Source organism: Rhinopithecus roxellana, chromosome 7, assembly GCF_007565055.1.
Source record: "Rhinopithecus roxellana isolate Shanxi Qingling chromosome 7, ASM756505v1, whole genome shotgun sequence".
NCBI lineage: Eukaryota > Metazoa > Chordata > Mammalia > Primates > Cercopithecidae > Rhinopithecus > Rhinopithecus roxellana.
In genome coordinates this window covers 82,371,224-82,391,125 of record NC_044555.1, presented here as the reverse complement: position 1 = coordinate 82,391,125, position 19,902 = coordinate 82,371,224, and the positions used below count along the sequence as shown (strand labels likewise).

The window sequence follows — 19,902 nt, the reverse complement described above, 5'->3', positions numbered from 1 at the left end:
CAGTGCCTGGCACAGAAAATGCACTGTTTAGGTGTGGCTGATGTTTGAGAGCATTGACCTGTGATCTTCTCAAAGCTCGGGGCAAACGTCGGTTAGTGACCTGGCATTAAGAATGAGGTCCCACTAGTGGAGTGGGAGGGAAGAAGAGACTTCCCCTTGCTCTTGCAAGGTTCTTTCTATTCTGTCTTTCTTGGCTGCTAGCTCCCCACCTGTCAGTGCATAATATCTAAGAAAAGAGATGCCAAGAACGAGATAAGAATACTAAATGGGAAACAAATGAAATGAAAGTGATGAAAGGTGGGGTGTGGTGGCTCACGCCTGTAATCCTAGCACTTTGGGAGGCCGAGGTGGGTGAATCACTTGAGGTCAGGAGTTTGAGACCAGCCTGGCCAACATGGAGAAACCCCATCTCTACTAAAAATACAAAAATTAGCCAGGCGTGGTGGTGCATGGCTGTAATCCCAGCTACTTGAGAGGCTGAGGCAGGAGAATCACTTGAACCCAGGAAGTGGAGGTTGCAGTGAGCCGAGATCACACCACTGCATTCCGGCCTGGGTGACAGAGTGAGACTCCGTCTTAAAAAACAAAACAAAAACAACAACGAAAGTGATGAAAAAGAATGTAATGCTATAATATAGTGTTAAAAGCAAAGACACATTTTTCAACTCAGATGTTTTATACTAGAAAACTGAGATAAAAGCAGATCAGGAAGATAAAATTAGGGAAGGGGAAGAATTTAGATACGAAAAGAAATGAAATATTTTATAAAAATTGGAGAAATGACATTCTAAAATTCAAAAGTAGGAAATAAAGGAGAAAGGTAGGAGAAAGTAAAGGAGAAATACAGGAGAACGTAAAGGAGAAATAAAGGAGCCAGCTGTGGCTGGCTGCAACTCAGTGCTTTCTGATCACCAGTAGTTAAGACATTCCTCTCCTCACCCCTAGGATCCGGCCACCATTTTGCACAAAAGAAAGGAATCTTAGCAAAGTTGTCACTCATCCAGGTCACTTGTTAGAAAGTCATTGAGCTGACTCTGACCACCTCACTGTACCAAACGGCTGGACCTTAATCAAAGAGGGGGCGGAAGAACCCAAACAGCTCCCAGAGCTGAATGCTGCCCTCACTGAGAATCCTGAGAAAAGGTTCTGCAGGTTTCAGGAGTGTCTTGTGGGCGGAGAGCAGGGAGTGCAGAAAGCAAAGACCCTACCCCAGGCTTCTTCTGAAAGCCAGTCTGAAACCACAGGTTTAGCTTAAGGATAGACACAAGCACTGAGTCAGTATTGCACTGAGCATCTAGGCCAGTAGGGCCAGGGAGGGAATGCAGACAGGCAGGTGTGAGAAATGTCACAGCTTAAGCTCAACAATCAGCAACAGCTACACTGAGCCTCAGAGTTAGAAAGGCAGTAAGGAGTGATGGGGACTGTAGCAAATCAGCAAGCATGTGCCCCATCAAAGAAGCGACTTCCACAGCTGATAGTTGTATGAAGAACTGTGGATTCATTGCTGCCAGTCTTCTAAATTTTCAAGAGAATCTGGAAATCTGGAGTTTTATGTAAAATCTCCTGACTTTTAAATGTTGGCAACTTATTTACATTTTTAAAATATTGTGTGTTTGCCAGCACTCTGCAAGCGAAATACAACAAATACCTGCACCCTGGGAAGCCTCTTAGGATCTTTGAATTAGATAAGCACTGAGTTAGATAAGCATCAGCAAATTCTTGCACATACAAGAGAGCTCTGGTCCTTAAAATGCCTAATTGGCAGAAGGCGTGGATGCGGCTGGTCTTAAAAGTGAAGTAAGTTAAGACACTGGTGCAAAAAAGACATTTGTGTAAAAGCAAGGCAGTTCTACCAAGAAAAGAGGTAATGAAGCCCAGCAGGTAGTGGTTTTACTTTTGTACCAACGTATTAGCTGCTATGGGTGATTGCTTTAGCCCCCTGGAAATAGGAGATATGGCACCAGGGGAAAGATAAGGTTCAGAAGGTATAGAATGGGAGTGGACAGCTATGTGGGTGATAGCTTCCAGGGGAGCGAATGTGGGAGAAGAAAAGAGGGTACAGTCTTGGGCAGGGGTCCCCAGTTGAAGATAACGAACAGGTAGATGGGGCAAAAAGTGCCTGGGGGAGCAGAGGTCACAGAAGGGGAAGGGTAGCAGCTGAAGACAGACCTGCTGGATTTTAGAGAGCAGTTCTGTAAAGTCACAGGAACAAAAGCCAGGTTGCAAAGGGTGGGAGTGGGAGGTTTGAATAAAGGGTGAGTCAGAGCAAGAGGACATCATGGACAAGAGTGGGGCTGGATGATTTTTGTTTTTTATTTAAAAAAATTGGGAGGCCGAGACGGGTGGATGGGAGGCCGAGACGGGTGGATCACGAGGTCAGGAGATCGAGACCATCCTGGCTAACACCGTGAAACTCCGTCTCTACTAAAAAATACAAAAAACTAGCCGGGCGTGGTGGCGGGCGCCTGTAGTCCCAGCTACTCGGGAGGCTGAGGCAGGAGAATGGCATAAACCCGGGAGGCAGAGCTTGCAGTGAGCTGAGATCCGGCCACTGCACTCCAGCCTGGGCGATAGAGCCAGACTCCGTCTCAAAAAAAAAAAAAAAAATTAATTGTGGTAAAATATGCATAACATAAAATTTGCCATCTTAACCATTTCCTAGTGTATAGTTCAATTGTGTTAAGTACATTACATTGTTGTACAGTTTCCAGAACTCTTCTCATCTTGCAAAACTGGAAACTATACCCATTAAACAGCAACTCCTCCTTCTCCGACCCCTGGGCAACCACCATTCTATTTTCTTTCTTTATTTTCTTTTTTTTTTGAGACAGAGTCTCGCTTTGTTGCCCAGGCTGGAGTGCAGTGGCACAATCTTGGCTCAGTGCAACCTCTGCCTCCAGGTTCAAGCGATTCTCCTGCCTCAGCCTCCTGAATAGCTGGGATTACAGGCGTCCACCACCACCCCCAGCTAATTTTTGTATATTTAGTAGAGATGGGGTTTCACCATGTTGGCCAGCCTGGTCTCGAACTCCTGACCTCAAGTGATCTGCCCACCTTGGCCTCCCAAAGCCCTGGGATTACAGGCATTAGCCACCATGCCTGGCCTCTGTTTTCTGTCTCTTTGGGTTTGACTACTCTAGATGATACGGACAGGAGACAGGGAAATACTGGGTAAAAGAGGGCGATTCTCTGGCAAAGGCCCCACCCTCAAGCCTGGAAGCCTGTGGCCCTAAATAAGAACAAGCATTCCTGTTTTCAAACCCAAATGTTGCCTTTTGGCCTGCCATGCCCCCTATCCTGTACTATATAAACCCCAAACCCCAGACTCCCTGAGCAGAAGAGCGGTGTGGCAGAGAAGGAGAGAAGAGAAGGAGCATCTGAAAATGGAGAGGAGTTCGGCTGGGGACCATTGGAGAGGAGATCGGCCGCTGGACAGCCAAACTCCAGGGGAAGATCATCTTCCCACTCCATCTCGTTTCCTCCTCCCCATCCATCCCGCTGACAGCCACCTCTACCACTCAATAAAATCCCCGCATTCATCATCCTTCAAGCCCATGCGTGACCTGATTCTTTCTGAATGCCAGACAAGAACCCAGGCACCAAGAAGGCACTGAGCTGGTTAACACTTAAGCCGTCTGTGGATGGCAGAGCTAAAAGAGCACTGTAGCAAGCCCACTGGAGTTTCCGTAGTCACAGGCACCTACTCCTAGACGCTACTGTGCGGCCAGAGCCCAAAAGTGTTCACCCTGGATCCTGCACCTGCCCGTCTGTGTGCTCCCCTTCCCATAAGGGGTTTGAGTGCACACAGTGGCTGAACAGATGAGCCACACCCCTGTCGTGCATCCTGCGAGGGGGGTCAGGGAACTCTGCTGTTTTATCGGTACCTCCTATAAGTGGAATCATATGGTATTTGTCCTTTGATGAGTGGCTTATTTCACTTAACATATTGTCCTCAAGGTTCATCCATATCGTAGCATGGGACAGGATTTTCTTCCTTTTGAATGCAGAATAATATTCCATTGTGTGACTGGATATGCACATTTTGTTTATCCATTCATCCCTCAGTGAACATTTGGGTTGCTTACACCTTTTAACTTGTGTAGCTTTTTTGGGGGGATATTTTGGCTCTCAAAAGGAGAAAGGAAAAAATTAGGTTCAGTTGCTAGGATGACTCACATGAGGGTAGGCATGGGCAGGACCATTAAAGGGGTAAAAATATATTCTGTATGAGGCAGTATCTACCCAGTAGCAAATTAGAGAAAGGTGGTTTTTGTTTCTGATAATCCTTTTATCCACATTTTTGGTGTCTTTCTGCCTGCACTGGGAGTGCGTTATAGGCCCTAAGACTTCTGTTGGTTTTCTTTCTCTAAAGCTTTGCTGACATTTACTTCTTTTTTTTTTTTTTTTTTTTTTTTTTTTTTTTTTTTTTTTTTTTTTTTTTTTGAGACGGAGTCTTGCTCTGTCCCCGGGGCTGGAGTGCAGTGGCCGGTTCTCAGCTCACTGCAAGCTCCGCCTCCCGGGTTTAGGCCATTCTCCTGCCTCAGCCTCCGAGTAGCTGGGACTACAGGCGCCCGCCATCTCGCCCGGCTAGTTTTTTGTATTTTTTAGTAGAGACGGGGTTTCACCGTGTTAGCCAGGATGGTCTCGATCTCCTGACCTCGTGATCCGCCCGCCTCGGCCTCCCAAAGTGCTGGGATTACAGGCTTGAGCCACCGCGCCCGGCCCGACATTTACTTCTTAAGTGAACATTTTATTTTGTTTCTAAAAAGACTAGGACAGAAAGGAAGACTGAATCACTTTGTTGTTGAGATTTTCCCCCATTCCTAGGATCATTGCATGGCACCTGTGACAGAGGACTGCTCTTAAGAACGTGGTGTGGGCTGGGCGCGGTGGCTCAAGCCTGTAATCCCAGCACTTTGGGAGGCCGAGACGGGCGGATCACGAGGTCAGGAGATCGAGACCATCCTGGCTAACACGGTGAAACCCCGTCTCTACTAAAAATACAAAATACTAGCTGGGCGAGGTGGCGGGCGCCTGTAGTCCCAGCTACTCGGGAGGCTGAGGCAGGAGAATGGCGTCAACCCGGGAGGCGGAGCTTGCAGTGAGCTGAGATCCGGCCACTGCGCTCCAGCCAGGGCGACAGAGCAAGACTCCGTCTCAAAAAAAAAAAAAAAAACAAAACAAAAAGAACGTGGTGTGTAATCAAATCAGAATCAATGGTACTGGGGTGCCCGGGCCACTCTTCCTTCCTTCCTTCCTTCCTTCCTTCCTTCCTTCCTTCCTTCCTTCCTTCCTTCCATTCCTTCCTTCCTTCCTTTCTGACAGCATCTCACTCTGTCACCCAGGTTGGCAGGTTGGACTACAGTGGTGACATCTTGGCTTACTGCAATCTCCACCTTCCAGGTTCAAGTGATTCCTGTGCCCCAGCCTCCTGAGTAGCTGGGATTACAGGTGTGCACCACCACGCTGGGCTAATTTTTGTATTTTTAGTAGAGATGGGGTTTCACCACGTTGGCCAGGCTGGTCTTGAACTCCTGACCTTAAGTGATCCGCCCCCTCTCGGCCTCCCAAACTGCTGGGATTACAGGTGTGAACCACCGCGCCTGGCCTTCCTGATGCTTCTGTGTTTTCTAACTGTATGTTATTGTGCTTTATTTCCCATTTTTCTTTTAATTTTTATGAAGCAATTGTTTTAGTTTAGGCTGTCCTGAATGACCCCTGTCAGTGGTATGTTGGCATTCTCTCAGAGGAACTCCCTGCCCCCACTATCCTCTTTTTTCTAAAATACATACCTTAAATATTCACTATCATTCATATCATCACCAGGGAGCTCAGTCTATATGGACAGAATTGCAAATACAAGTTCAGCTGCGATCATTGATCGTGCAAAGTTGTATGAGAATACAACGCGTTTGTGTTTGCTTGATCCAAGTCAAAAGCTCAAACAAGACACAAAGAAAGCATTTCTTTGGTTTTTCTTGGTTGAAACATCCTGTTCCAGCCTCATGATGTCTTTGAGAGTCTGATAATTCCCTGCCTGTTGAACTGAGCATGGCTCCTGATTCTGTTGGAGTTTGAACATGACATCCAGCACTGTTATCTTCTTAACCCTTGGCTGTGTACCTGGGGTCTGCGTTTTGAGGGCTGGTGCTGTAGGAAGAGTCTCTGACCTGCTCAGACTGCTCCAGTGCTGGAACCCACTTGGTCCCTGGGCCATCCTGCTTCTCCACATGCTCCAATGGGGGCATTCATTTTATTATTATTATTATTATTATTATTATTATTATTATTATTATTATACTTTAAGTTCTAGGGTACATGTGCACACTGTGCAGGTTTGTTACATAGGTATACATGTGCCATGTTTGTTTGCTGCACCCATCAACTCATCATTTACATTAGGTATTTCTCCTAATGCTATCCCTCCCCCAGTCCCCCACCCCCGACGAGCCCTGGTGTGTGATGTTCCCAATGGGGGCATTCTTGAGAGGTTTTGATGATGGATCTGACTCCTATTCACCTGACAATGAAGTCACTAGCAGCTCGCTGATCGCTGTGCCCGTCGCCACACTGGTCATGCCCAGGGTGCTGCACTTAGCTGCACTGCCTGAGCTACGTAGGCATATTTAGGCAGCTCCCCAGATGATTCTCAGCCACACACCCCTGGTTAAGAGCTGTTGGCATAGATGTACTATCATTTAATCCACCAGTTCTTCTGTTCTTGATGCTCAGCTTGCTTCCAATTGTTTGCTATTAAATAATTCAGCAGTGCACATCTTTGTGGTTAAGTCTTTGTCCTCATTTCTATTTTCTGGGATAAATTTTGAGAAGTCCAATTGTAGGATCATAGGATAGGTACATTTTTAAGCTGGGGTACATTTTGAATGTGGCCAGTACCGTGTGAAAACTGGAGGGGGCTGGTGGAGTGGAGAAAGCATTGGGCCAGGTGTGAGGAAGCCTAGGCTCAAGAACAGGCTCTGCTGCCCAGCAGTGCAGGGCTTTGGGCAAGTCCCTTCCCTGTCCCCAGTTTTGTTTTCTTCCTTTGTAAATGAGCCTCATTACAAATCTGCACTGAAGCGATAGTGCAGACATAACCATCTCTTGGTCCCACAGGCAGGTGTATGTAAGGAGGGCAGATCTGCTGGATTCCGTGGTGGACTTGTGTAGCATCTGGCTTCCTTTTATGCAATGGTGATGGCTTATTTGATAATTGCTTCAGGGTTTCAAAGAAGCGATCGCCATCTTCTACTTGAAAAGAAGAAAATCGGCCGGGCGCGGTGGCTCAAGCCTGTAATCCCAGCACTTTGGGAGGCCGAGACGGGCGGATCACAAGGTCAGGAGATCGAGACCATCCTGGCGAACACAGTGAAACCCCATCTCTACTAAAAATACAAAAAACTAGCCGGGCGAGGTGGCGGGCGCCTGTAGTCCCAGCTACTCGGGAGGCTGAGGCAGGAGAATGGCGTAAACCCGGGAGGCGGAGTTTGCAGTGAGCTGAGATCTGGCCACTGCACTCCAGCCTGGGTGACAGAGCGAGACTCCTTCCCAAAAAAAAAAAAAAAAAAAAAAGATTTTGCCTTTGGAAAGCCAAAAAGATGAGAGTCTCCACCCCCCACCCCCTCCCCGCCCCTCACCGCCCACCTCCTCTGGAAGTGGGAGACTGTGGGAAATTTGGCCTTCTCTGAGCCCTGTGAATACCACCAGGCTGGACACCTTTTCCAGAGGCTCAGCTTGTAATCACTGGGTTCCTCACACTAAGCATCCATATTCCCCAGTAATTCAGCATGAAAGCCGCACCTCGAACCGATGTCTGTGTCTTTCTTCTATAAAAGGAACATCACCATAAAGTTTCCCTGTAAAGATACAAGAGTGAGATTAATATTAGAGTAAGCAGCTTTATAAGCACATCCATGACACTTTGTGGAGGAAGGTGCTTGGATCGCTATCTATCAGAGGACTAAAAACGAACTAATAGACTCCACATAGTCATCTAGATTTTCTTCTTTTCTTTTTTTTTTTTTTTGAGGCGGAGTCTTGCTCTGTCGCCCAGGCTGCAGTGCAGTGGCCGGATCTCAGCTCACTGCAAGCTCCGCCTCCCGGGTTCCCGCCATTCTCCTGCCTCAGCCTCCCGAGTAGCTGGGACTACAGGCGCCCGCCACCTCGCCCGGCTAGTTTTTTGTATTTTTTTAGTAGAGACGGGGTTTCACCGTGTTAGCCAGGATGGTCTCGATCTCCTGACCTCGTGATCCGCCCGCCTCGGCCTCCCAAAGTGCTGGGATTACAGGCTTGAGCTACCGCGCCCGGCCGTCGGCAAAATCTTTATGTACCTGTACACGGGGCCTATCAATGCCCTTTGTTACTCTAACCGCCATCTTCTAAATCATGATAAGGCCATCATTTTTTTTTTTTTTTTTTTTTTTTTTGAGATGGAGTCTCGCTCTGTCGCCCAGGCTGGAGTGCAGTGGCCGGATCTCAGCTCACTGCAAGCTCCGCCTCCCGGGTCCACGCTATTCTCCTACCTCAGCCTTACAGGCTTGAGCCACCGCGCCCGGCCGATAAGGCCATCATTTCTTATCCTTAGCCCCCACCCTTTATTTTGCCAGGTTTGTGGAAAAGAGGACTTGAATTTTCTGAGAAGGAACCAAGTGCCTTTTGGGATGGGGGTGCATACCTGGCTATCGGGGTGATTGGTTGGAGAACCTCTTTCGAAATTTACATTATGCTTGAGGCTTAGCGTCACATGACTAAAATGAGTTAATTGTTGAGGTTGTCACATGAGAAACAGGTTTCTAGAAATGTAGATCGTCTATGCCAGGATTAATGAGTGTGTCAATTATGATGCATTTGACTGTGAAGAACAGAATCCCTGCTCGTTATCACTCAAACCAGCCTAAACATTAAGGAAATTTGTTATCTCAGCCACCAGGTAGTCCAGAGGCTGGGCAGGCTCCAGGCATGGTACAACCATGGCTCCTGTTGTCTCTGTGGTTATCTCAGCCCTACCCTTGTCTGTGTGTCTGCTTCATCCTTTAGCTGGTCTCCCTCATGGTTCCCAGGTGGCTGCCAGCAGCATCTGGGACAACAGGCATCTCTCCAGACAGGGAAATCAACTTAGATTACCTGCCCACCTGTGAACTAGTAGCCATTTTCAGGGCAATGCTGAACATCAGTGGCTTAAACCTGGGTTCTTGCAATATTCATCTTCCAAGAGGGCTGGGTTTATTATGTTTGGCTTAGACCAGTTAGAACCAGTTTCTGGAATGGGACAGATGGAGTTTCCTGGTTCATATAGGGGTGGAGTGGATACCAGGACAAGCCTAGGGCTCTGTTTTGAAGGAGGACTTGTGGGAATCAATGCTGATTAGGCAATGAACAGTGTCACTATGACCAAGGAACATAATTTGGAATGTGTAGGACATTTTTTATCTTATTTCCATTGGGAATGGGCCCAACTGGTGGGATAAAAATTATTGAGCTGCTTTGCCTAAGTGGCAATGAGAAGGTGCAAGAACTGCTATGTACACAGTAGCATAGCCATTCATTCATTCACACCTATTTTGCATCTGGTATGCATTGGAGATAGAAAGGGGAAAGACAGACATGGTCTCCCTCTTGTTAGGGAGCTTATATTCTATTGGAGAGGAAAAAAAATAGATAACATAGTAATTACAGATTAAATCATGTATTGGATAAGGGACTTGTATCTAAAATATATGAAGAGCTCGTACAACTCAATAATGAATAGTTGCAAATGATATGAATAGATATTTCTTCAAAGAAAATATACAAATGACCAATAAGCACATGAAAAGATACCCAACAATTATTAGTGATCAGGGAAATGCTTATTGAAACCACAAAAAGACACGACTTCACACTCACTAAGCTGACTATAATCAAACACAGATAATAATAACAAGTAGTGGAGAGGATGTGGGGTAACTGGAACCTTCATGCATTGCTGCTTGGAATGGAATATATTTCAGCCCCTTTGGAAAACCATCTGGAAGTTTCTCAAAAGGTTAGATATAAGAATTACCATATGACCCAGCAGTTCCACTCCTAGATATATACCCAAGAGAAATGAAAATGTATGTCCACACAAAAACCTGTATCTGAATGATCATAGCAGCAATATTCATAATAGCCAAAAGGCAGAAACAACTCAAATGTCTACCAACTGGTGAATAGATAAGCAAAATGTGGTGTATTCATTCAATGGAGTATTATTCAGCCATAGAAGGAAATCAAGTACTGATTTATGCTACAACATAGATAAACCTTGAAAACATCATGCTGAGTGAAAGAAGCCAGACACAAAAGCCTACATATGTGAAAATGGCCATACTGCCCAAGGTAATTTATAGATTCATTACCATCCCCACTAAGCTACCAATGACTTTCTTCACAAAATTGGAAAAAACTACTTTAAAGTTCATATGGAACCAAAAAAGAGCCCGCATTGCCAAGACAATCCTAAGTCAAAAGGACAAAGCTGGAGGCATCACGCTACCTGACTTGAAACTATACTACAGTATGGTTACAGTAACCAAAACAGCATGGTACTGGTACCAAAACAGAGATATAGACCAATGGAACAGGACAGAGCCTTCAGAAATAATACCACACATCTACAGCCATCTGATCTTTGACAAACCTGACAAAAACAAGAAATGGGGAAAGGATTCCCTATTTAATAAATGGTGCTAGGAAAACTGGCTAGCCGTAAGTAGAAAGCTGATGCTGGATCCCTTCCTTACTCCTTATACGAAAATTAATTTAAGATGGATTAGAGACTTAAATGTTAGACCTAAAACCATAAAAACCCTAGAAGAAAACCTAGGCAATACCATTCAGGACATAGGCATGGGCAAGGACTTCATGTCTAAAACACCAAAAGCAATGGCAACAAAAGCCAAAATTGACAAATGGGATCTAATTAAACTAAAGAGCTTCTGCACAGCAAAAGAAACTCCCATCAGAGTGAACAGGCAACCTACAGAATGGGAGAAAATTTTTGCAATCTACTCATCTGACAAAGGGCTAATATCCAGAACCTACAAAGAACTCAAACAAATTTACAAGAAAAAAACAACCCCATCAAAAAGTGGGCAAAGGATATGAACAGACACTTCTCAAAAGAAGACATTTATGCAGCCAACAGACACATGAAAAAATGCTCATCATCACTGGTCATCAGAGAAATGCAAATCAAAACCACAGTGAGATACCATCTCATACCAGCTAGAATGGCGATCATTAAAAAGTCAGGAAACAACAGGTGCTAAAGAGGATGTGGAGAAATAGGAACACTTTTGCACTGTTGGTGGGACTGTAAACTAGTTTAACCATTGTGGAAGACAATGTGGCGATTCCTCAAGGATCTAGAACTAGAAATACCATATGACCCAGCCATCCCATTACTGGGTATATACCCAAAGGATTATAAATCATGCTGCTATAGAGACACATGCACACGTATGTTTACTGTGGCACTATTCACAATAGCAAAGACTTGGAATCAACCCAAATGTCCATCAATGACAGACTAGATTAAGAAAATGTGGCACATATACACTGTGGAATACTATGCAGCCATAAAAAAGGATGAGTTCATGTCCTTTTTCGGACATGGATGCAGCTGCAAACCATCATTCTCAGCAAACTATCGCAAGAATAGAAAACCAAACACCGCATGTTCTCGCTCATAGGTGGGAATTGAACAATGAGAACACTTGGACACAGGAAGGGGAACATCACACACTGGGGCCTGTTGTGGGGTAGGGGTAGGGGGTAAGGATAGCATTAGGAGACATACCTAATGTAAATAATGATTTAATGGGTACAGTGCACCGACATGGCACATGTATACGTATGTAACAAACCTGCACATTGTGTACATGTACCCTAGAGAAAAACTGGAAAAAAAAAAAAGCTCACATATTGCGTGATTCTATTAATATAGAATGACCAGAATAGGCAAATCTATAGATGTGGGATATAGATTAGTGATTGCCAGGGGATCAGGTCAGGGTGATGAGGGGGTTGGGGGATGAGGTTAAAGGGTACAGGGTTTGTTTTTCAGTTGATTGTGGTAATGGTTGCATACCTTTGAATATATGAAAAATCATTTGTGTATTTTAAATGGGTGAATTGTATGGTATGTGAATTATGTCTTAAAACTGTTAAGGAAGGAAAAATAATTACAAATTACGAGAACTGGTATAATTTTAAAATGTAGAATAAAAGCTCGGAGGTTAAGATTGCAAAGAATAGGTGAGACCCCACCATAGTTTTAGACAGGGAAGCACTTTCACTGAAGGAGAGGCTGAAAAGGAGTCCTTAAGTTTGGGAAAGGGCTAAGGTGAGATGGGGGCCAGAAAGGACCACAAGCCAGGTCATCAAGTTGCCATCTATTATGATATATTAGTAGAAAACTTGCTCCAAGCTTCTCTTTATAACTTTTATGTAACTGTGTGTAAATAAACCATTGGGGTTAGTCACAAGGGAAATAAGATAGTTTTAATCCTCAAACAAATTTGTGATTCAGAGAGAGATAGGTAAGTACACATAACTCTAGGGAAGAACCAAACATGGAAATGGCTATAAATAACTAGTCTCAAGGTTCCAAGTCAGAGTATCTGGGTCACAGGCCTACTTTTTGAATCTCACCTTTCGGTAATAGAAAGTGGGCTTCCCAGATTTAGGTGTTGCGGTTACATTTTATATCTCAGGTTCATCATGAGTTTAAAATTGGCTTTGAACATTGAATATAGACATTAACTACTAGAGGATCACTGAAATGGAAAACCCACCCAATTGATGAAGGACCTGGTATGGCAGCTGGTATTGCACTGTGGCCCATAAACACTTAATTTCTTGTTTTGCAGGTAAACCCTAAGCTGATCAACCAATTTGAGCAGAATGACTTAAGTTTTGTAGGTCAGGATGTTGATGGAGACAGGATGGAAATCATTGAACTGGCAAGTAAGTGGGCTCTTCATTTTTGAAAAGCTTCCTGATAACTGGCCTTTCACAGACTAATTTGAGACCCAGGTTTTTTTTTGCATTCTTTCTTTTCTTTTCTCCTTTTAAACAAATATGTAACTACAAAGTACATGAAAAAACAGACTGCTGGCTGGGCATGGTGGCTCACGTCTGTAATCCCAGCACTTTGGGAGGCTGAGGTTGGCGAATCACCTGAGGTCAGGAGTTTGAGACCAACCTGGCCAACATGGTGAAACCCCATCTCTACTAAAAATACAAAAATTAGCCAGGCGTGGTGGCGGGCACCTGTAGTCCCAGCTACTCAGGAGGCTGAGGCAGGAGAGTCACTTGAACCCAGGATGTGGAGGTTGCAGTGAGTCGAGATAGCATCACTGCACTCCAGCCTGGGCAACAGAGTGAGACTTCGTCTCAGAAAGACAGACTGCTTATAATCCTGACCATTTTGGGGCCTATTAGTCTGACTCCACCATAAAATGACATATTATTCCAAGTCTACCAGTTCTACAAGTAGCGTGCTTCCTTACCAACTCCTCTCTTTCTGAGGCTACTTCTTTGTGCCAGCCTCTAGATTAGGTGCTCTGGGAAAGGCAGAGTGGCACTGTGGAGTGGCACCCTGCCTCCTCTCCTCTTTTGAGAAAGAATAGCCAAGTACCACCTCATTGTTGGTGACTGATGTTGATGTCTGCTGCATGAGGGACCTGGCTCCTGTCCCGCCTTTCTCCACTGTGCTGGGTGGTCAAGCACGGGTCAGTCATTTAACATCTGAACACTAATCAGTGTCCCCAGAGTTCTTTTTAAGAGCAAACAGAACAGAAATAAAGGCATCAGAATTGAGGAAGGACACTGAAGTCGTTGTTAGTAACCGGGCCGAAACACCCGTGAGCACATAGGCACAAACTGTACATTTACTATCGATGACACAGAAGGCAGTGTTATTCTCAGTCAGCTTTGAAAGGACATGGTAAGCTCATGATCACAGCTGGTCTCAGCTCTTTGTCTTGATGTTCTAGCCCACGGGTTGGCAAACGACTGCCTGTGTACCACATCTAGCCTGCTGTTTACAGCTAACTTATGAGCTGAGAATGATTTTTACTTTTTTTTTTTTTTTTTTTTTTTTGAGATGGAGTCTCGCTCTGTCGCCCAAACTGGAGTGCAGTGGCTGGATCTCAGCTCACTGCAAGCTCTGCCTTTCGGGTTCACGCCATTCTCCTGCCTCAGCCTCCTGAGTAGCTGGGACTACAGGTGCCTGCCACCTCACCCGGCTAGTTTTTTGTATTTTTTTTTTTTTTTTTTTTTGTTGAGACGGAGTCTCGCTCTGTCGCCCAGGCTGGAGTGCAGTGGCCAGATCTCAGCTCACTGCAAGCTCCGCCTCCCGGGTTTACGCCATTCTCCTGCCTCAGCCTCCCGAGTAGCTGGGACTACAGGCGCCCGCCACCTCACCCGGCTAGTTTTTTGTATTTTTAGTAGAGACGGGGTTTCACCGTGTTAGCCAGGATGGTCTCGATCTCCTGACCTCGTGATCCGCCCGTCTCGGCCTCCCAAAGTGCTGGGATTACAGGCTTGAGCCACCGCGCCCGGCCGTTTTTTGTATTTTTTAGTAGAGACAGGGTTTCACTGGGTTAGCCAGGATGGTCTTGATCTCCTGACCTTGTGATCCACCCGTCTCGGCCTCCCAAAGTGCTGGGATTACAGGCTTGAGCCACCGCGCCCGGCCGATTTTTACATTTTTTAATGGTTAAAAAAATTTTAAAAAATACCGTCTGTGACACGTGAAAATTATATGCCATTCAAATTTGTGTCCATAAATAAAGTTTTATTGGAACACAGTTTAGGGGTAGAAAGGTGTTATCTGTGATCTTCTTACCCATCATAAGGGTCATGACCAACAGTCCTATAACAAGACAGGTTGACAAGAGAAAAGCATAACATTTATTTAATCGAAGTTTTATGTGGCACTTTAGTCTTCAGGAATGGAGACCCAAAGACTTGGGGAAAACTTCATTTTTATGCTTAGGTTCGATGAACAGTGGACAACCATGTAGCAATGTGATTGGGCAAAAGGGCATACTCTAATGGTAATAGAGTCCACTCAGATTCTTCTTGGCCTTTCTGTGTAGCATCCCATTCCCCCAGGTCTAGAGCAGGACTCATCTGGAATGAGGATCTTATGACCTACTTTCAGGAAAGGTAGGTCAGATAATTTCTTTATAGCCAGCTTTCACACAGAAAGGCTGGGGAAACATCAGAGTGACCTTCTTGCTTTGGAGGTCTTCCCAGTCACCTTCAGTTCAAACTACTTTAGGGTAGCATTTTCTGAGCCTCAACGAGAGCAACACTCATTCATTTATGTCTTGTCTATGGTTGCTTTTAATTTTTTTTTTTTTGAGACAGGATCTAGCTCTGTCACCCAGGCTGGAGTGCAGTGGCATGATCATGGCTCACTGCAGCCTTGACCTCTTGGGCGCAAGCAGTCCTCCCACCTCAGTCTCCCAAGTAGCTCGGACTGCAGGTATGTGTCACCCTGCCTGGCTACTTTTTTAATTTTTTTGAGACGAAGTCGCACTCTGTTGCCCAAGCTGGAGTGCAGTGGCGCGATCGTGGCTCACTGTAACCACCACCTCTTGGGTTCAAGTGATTCTTCTGCCTCAGCCTCCCGAGTAGCTGGGACTACAGGCATGTGCCACCATGCCCAGCTAATCTTTGTATTTTTTTAGTAGAGACGGGGTTTCCCTATGTTGGCCAGGCTGGTCTTGAACTCCCGACCTTGTGATCCGCCTGCCTCGGCCTCCCAAAGTGCTAGAATTACAGGCGTGAGCCACCGCACGCAGCCAATTTTTAAATTTTTTGTAGAGGCAGGGTTTTGCCATGGTGCTCAGGCTGGTCTCACCTCGGCTCAAGGCCTCTTCCCTCTTCAGCCTCCCAAAGTGCTGAGATTACAGGCATGAGCAACTGCACCTGGCCCATGGCTATTTTTTATACTACCGTGGCAGAGATGAATAGTTAAGAAAGAGACCTTATGGCTCACAAAGCCTGAAATATTTACCTTTTACAGAATATTGGCCCTTTACAGAAGCATTTGCTAACTCTTGGGCTAGACTCACAAATATACACTTCGTTGAACTAACTCGAATTTAACATTTTCACGTGCCTCCTTGACCTGTTTGTGTATTTGGATGTTCTCTTGACACTTCCATCTCGACTTATTTAAAACTAAATTTACATGCTCTCCCAATTAGTTCATTCTCCTGCTTCTGTTAAGATATCATCAATATCCTTGTCCAGAGTTTCTCAGCCTTGCCACTGTTGATTGACATTTGGAGTGGGATAATTCTTTGTCGTGGAGGCTGTCCTGTGCACTGTATAGCAAGCTTGTTTAACCCACGGTCCGTGGGCTGCTTGCAGCCCAGGACAGCTTTGAATGTGGCCCAAAACAAATTCGTAAACTTTCTTAAAACATTATGAGATTTTTTTGCATTTTTTTTTTTAAGCTCATCAGCTATCATTAGTGTTAGTGTATTTTATGTGTGACCCAAGACAATTCTTCTTCCAATGTGGCCCAGGGAAGCCAAAAGAGTGGACACCCCTGTTGTAGAGTGTTTGGCAGCATTCCTAGCCTCTACTCACTGCCAGTATCACCACTATCTCCCATGTTGTGACAACCCAGAATATTTCCAGACATTATCAAATGATCCTGGAGAGCCAGGAGCAGTGGCTCACGCCTGTAATCCCAACGCTTTGGGAGGCGAAGGTCGGAAGATCACTTGAAGCCAGAAGTTCGAGACCAGCGTGGGCAACATAGCAAGATCCTATCTCTACAAAAAACTAAATAATTCGCTGGGCATGGTGGTTCGTGCCTGTGGTCCCAGCTACTCAGGAGGCTGAGGTAGGAGATTGAGCCTGGGAAGTTGAGGCTGCAGTGAGCCATGATCATGCCACTGCACTACAGCCTGGGTGACAGAGCAACACCCTATCTCAAAAAAAAAAAAGTAAGTCCCTGGGGGACACATTTGGTGGAGAACCATTCTCCTAGACTGTCAGGCTAGAAATTTCACATATTAGCTCTTCTTCCCCTTCAGATCCCAACTAGCAGTGAGTTGTCAAGTCCTGCAGATTCTGCCTCCGGAAAGAAAGCTGGTGTTTGCAATTGCACTGCGGTATCTAGAACACTAGTCCCAGTGCATGCCAACTCCAGCTCAATCTCCTTCCTGCTTCCAAGCCATCCCTTCTCCAACACCGCCTAACAAGAACAGAACTCTGCAGTGTGTGACACTAATTTGGTGGATAAACCACTCTCATATATTGAGTACTAAGTGCGTGCAGAATACTGTAAAAACGGTGCCGTGACATTTCAGAACCTGCATTTCCAGCCTGTATGCTTGAGGCTCCAGATAAACTGGATTACCTCTGCGTCTTCTAACCTCCCTCTTCTTTGTCCATCTTAGCTCGTGTCACTATTCTCCATTTAAATGCCTTTTCTCTGTCTCTTTTCCTTTTTGTCTCTGATCTGTTCAAGTACTTCCAGAGTCCTGAGCAGAGGGGAGAATTGAAGTCTAAGAAGGCTCCTTTGAACAGAGCAGCATTTTACCTAGACTTGAAAGAAGGAAAGCAATGGACATTTAGTGTGCACTTACTGGATGCTTGTCACTAGACCTCTTGCTAGGGACTTTGCATACCTTATATAACTAACAGAGCAGATGATGCTATTCCCACTTTACAGAGGAGACCGGAGTGCAAAGAGGTTAAATGACATGCCCAGGGCCATACCAGCTAGCCCCTTGCGGCAAGAGCAAACCCAGGTGGTTACCTCCTTCTGCCACCACTGCTGTGGGATTTTATTGTTTCTCTTGTTTTCACATTCTACCTAAGGTGATCAATTCATGCCTAGAGTTTTGAATTAGAATAGTAAGTACGCATTTCCAGGAGTCTTTCTGATGGAAATGCCCATCATTTAGAATTAAAGTGTGGATCCCTGTTGGTATTGAAGCCTCTTAAATCTTCCTAGCATGTGAGAAGGCAGTAAATTTCTTAAGCAAATTACCATTTGTTTACTTTGTTTAAGTACTTATTCACTTTTAATTCTTCTGGTTCTCATTATTGTCATCAAATACTTAGAAGGTTCTTTCATCATAAGGATTTAGATTCCCATTGGGGCTTTCAAATTTCATATGGATTGAAAAGGAAATGAGAGCTGCTGTAAAACCTTGCAGTTTTTAAAAGCTGACTGCAAGCACTTATTAAGGAAAATTCCCCAGAAGATGTTGATCTTAGATACCCTTGGAAACATATCCACGAATCTCCACTGTTCCTGAAGGGTTCCGAGAAGAACAACAAAACCTGGGATTAGTATTATATAATGTCAGAATTTGGTTTAAAGCAATCAACGGCATTATTTTAAAGATAATTGTATCTAATTGATAGAACATCATCAAAATAAAAGCTTTTTACTTTCTCCTCATATTGGCATAGAGGATTTTTTGGATAAAGTGATTCAGAGCAATGATCCATTCATTCACATATTCTGTCCCTGGCTATTACATGATTACATTGCTTAGCATCTGTCTGTAGTGATACAAAAGCACAGTTACTGTCTGCTTTTTTTTCCAAAGATGTCCCTAGATGTTATGCAGTAAGATTTATTGTCTCTTAAATTTAAAGCTACATTGCTTAATTTCTTCTCTAAGTGTGGATGATTTCTCTGCGTTTCTTGAGGGAATACATTCCTGGGAGAAGGTGGCATTCCCCTTATCAGGCTTTCTTACCTGCATATTCCTCTAATTCAAGGAAGTGTCTTCTTAGATGTAGAGGATTTCTACACTGGATTTTTCTGGAATCAGAGCTGTCCTATAGAACTCACTGGAGTTTTCTGGGATCAAAGCTGTCCTATAGAACTCACTGCAATGATAGAACTAGTCTACCCTATCCAATATGCTAGCCACTAGCCACATGTAACTTTGAACATGTTTCAAATGCTCAATTAATTTTAATGAATTTAAGTAGCTACATATGGCTAGTGGCTACCATTTTCTATAGCAGAGCTTTTTTTTTTTTTTTTAAATAATTTCAACTTTCGGCCGGGTGCGGTGGCTCAAGCCTGTAATCCCAGCACTTTGGGAGGCCGAGACGGGCGGATCACGAGGTCAGGAGATCGAGACCATCCTGACTAACACGGCAAAACCCTGTCTCTACTAAAAATACAAAAAATTAGCCGGGCGAGGTGGCGGGCGCCTGTGGTCCCAGCTACTCAGGAGGCTGAGGCGGGAGAATGGCGTGAACCCGGGAGGCGGAGGTTGCAGTGAGCTGAGATCCGGCCACTGCACTCCAGCCTGGGCGACAGAGCAAGACTCCGTCTCAAAAAAAAAAAAAAAAAAAAAAAAATAATAATAATAATAATTTCAACTTTCATTTTGGATGCAGGGAGTACATGTGCAGTTTTTTTTTTTTTTTTTTTTTTTTTTTTTTTTTTTTTTTTTTTTTTTTTTGAGATAGGGTCTCACCCTGTCACCCAGGCTGGAGTGCAGTGGCATTATCATGGCTCATGGCAACTCCACTTCCTGGGCTGAAGCGATCCTCCCACCTCAGCCTCCCAAGTAGCTGGAACCGCAGGTACACGCCACCACATCCAGCTAATTTTTGTATTTTTTGTACAGACAGGGTTTCACCATGTTGCCCTAGCTGGTCTCGAGCTCCTAGCCTCAAGCAGTCTGCCCACCTTGACCTCCTAGAGTGCTAGGATTATAGGCATGAGTTACTGTGCCTGGCCCATGTGCAGATTTGTTACATGGGTATATCGTGTGATGCTAAAGTTTGGGGTATGGATCCCATCACCCAACTACTGACTAGAGTACCCAACAGATAGTTTTTCAACTCTTGCACTCCCCTCTCCTTCCCTCTTCT

General features: G+C 44.9%; 1 protein-coding gene across 1 annotated transcript in view; it reads left to right on the top strand.

Annotated features, from left to right (window-relative positions):
- Window positions 1-19,902, top strand: part of CTPS2 (CTP synthase 2) — a 134,365-nt gene that overhangs the window by 91,688 nt on the left and 22,775 nt on the right. The window contains exon 16 of the mRNA XM_030933646.1: window positions 12,891-12,987. Within this exon, the coding sequence (XP_030789506.1) occupies window positions 12,891-12,987 (97 nt within the window). The remainder of the gene's footprint in view (window positions 1-12,890; window positions 12,988-19,902) is intronic.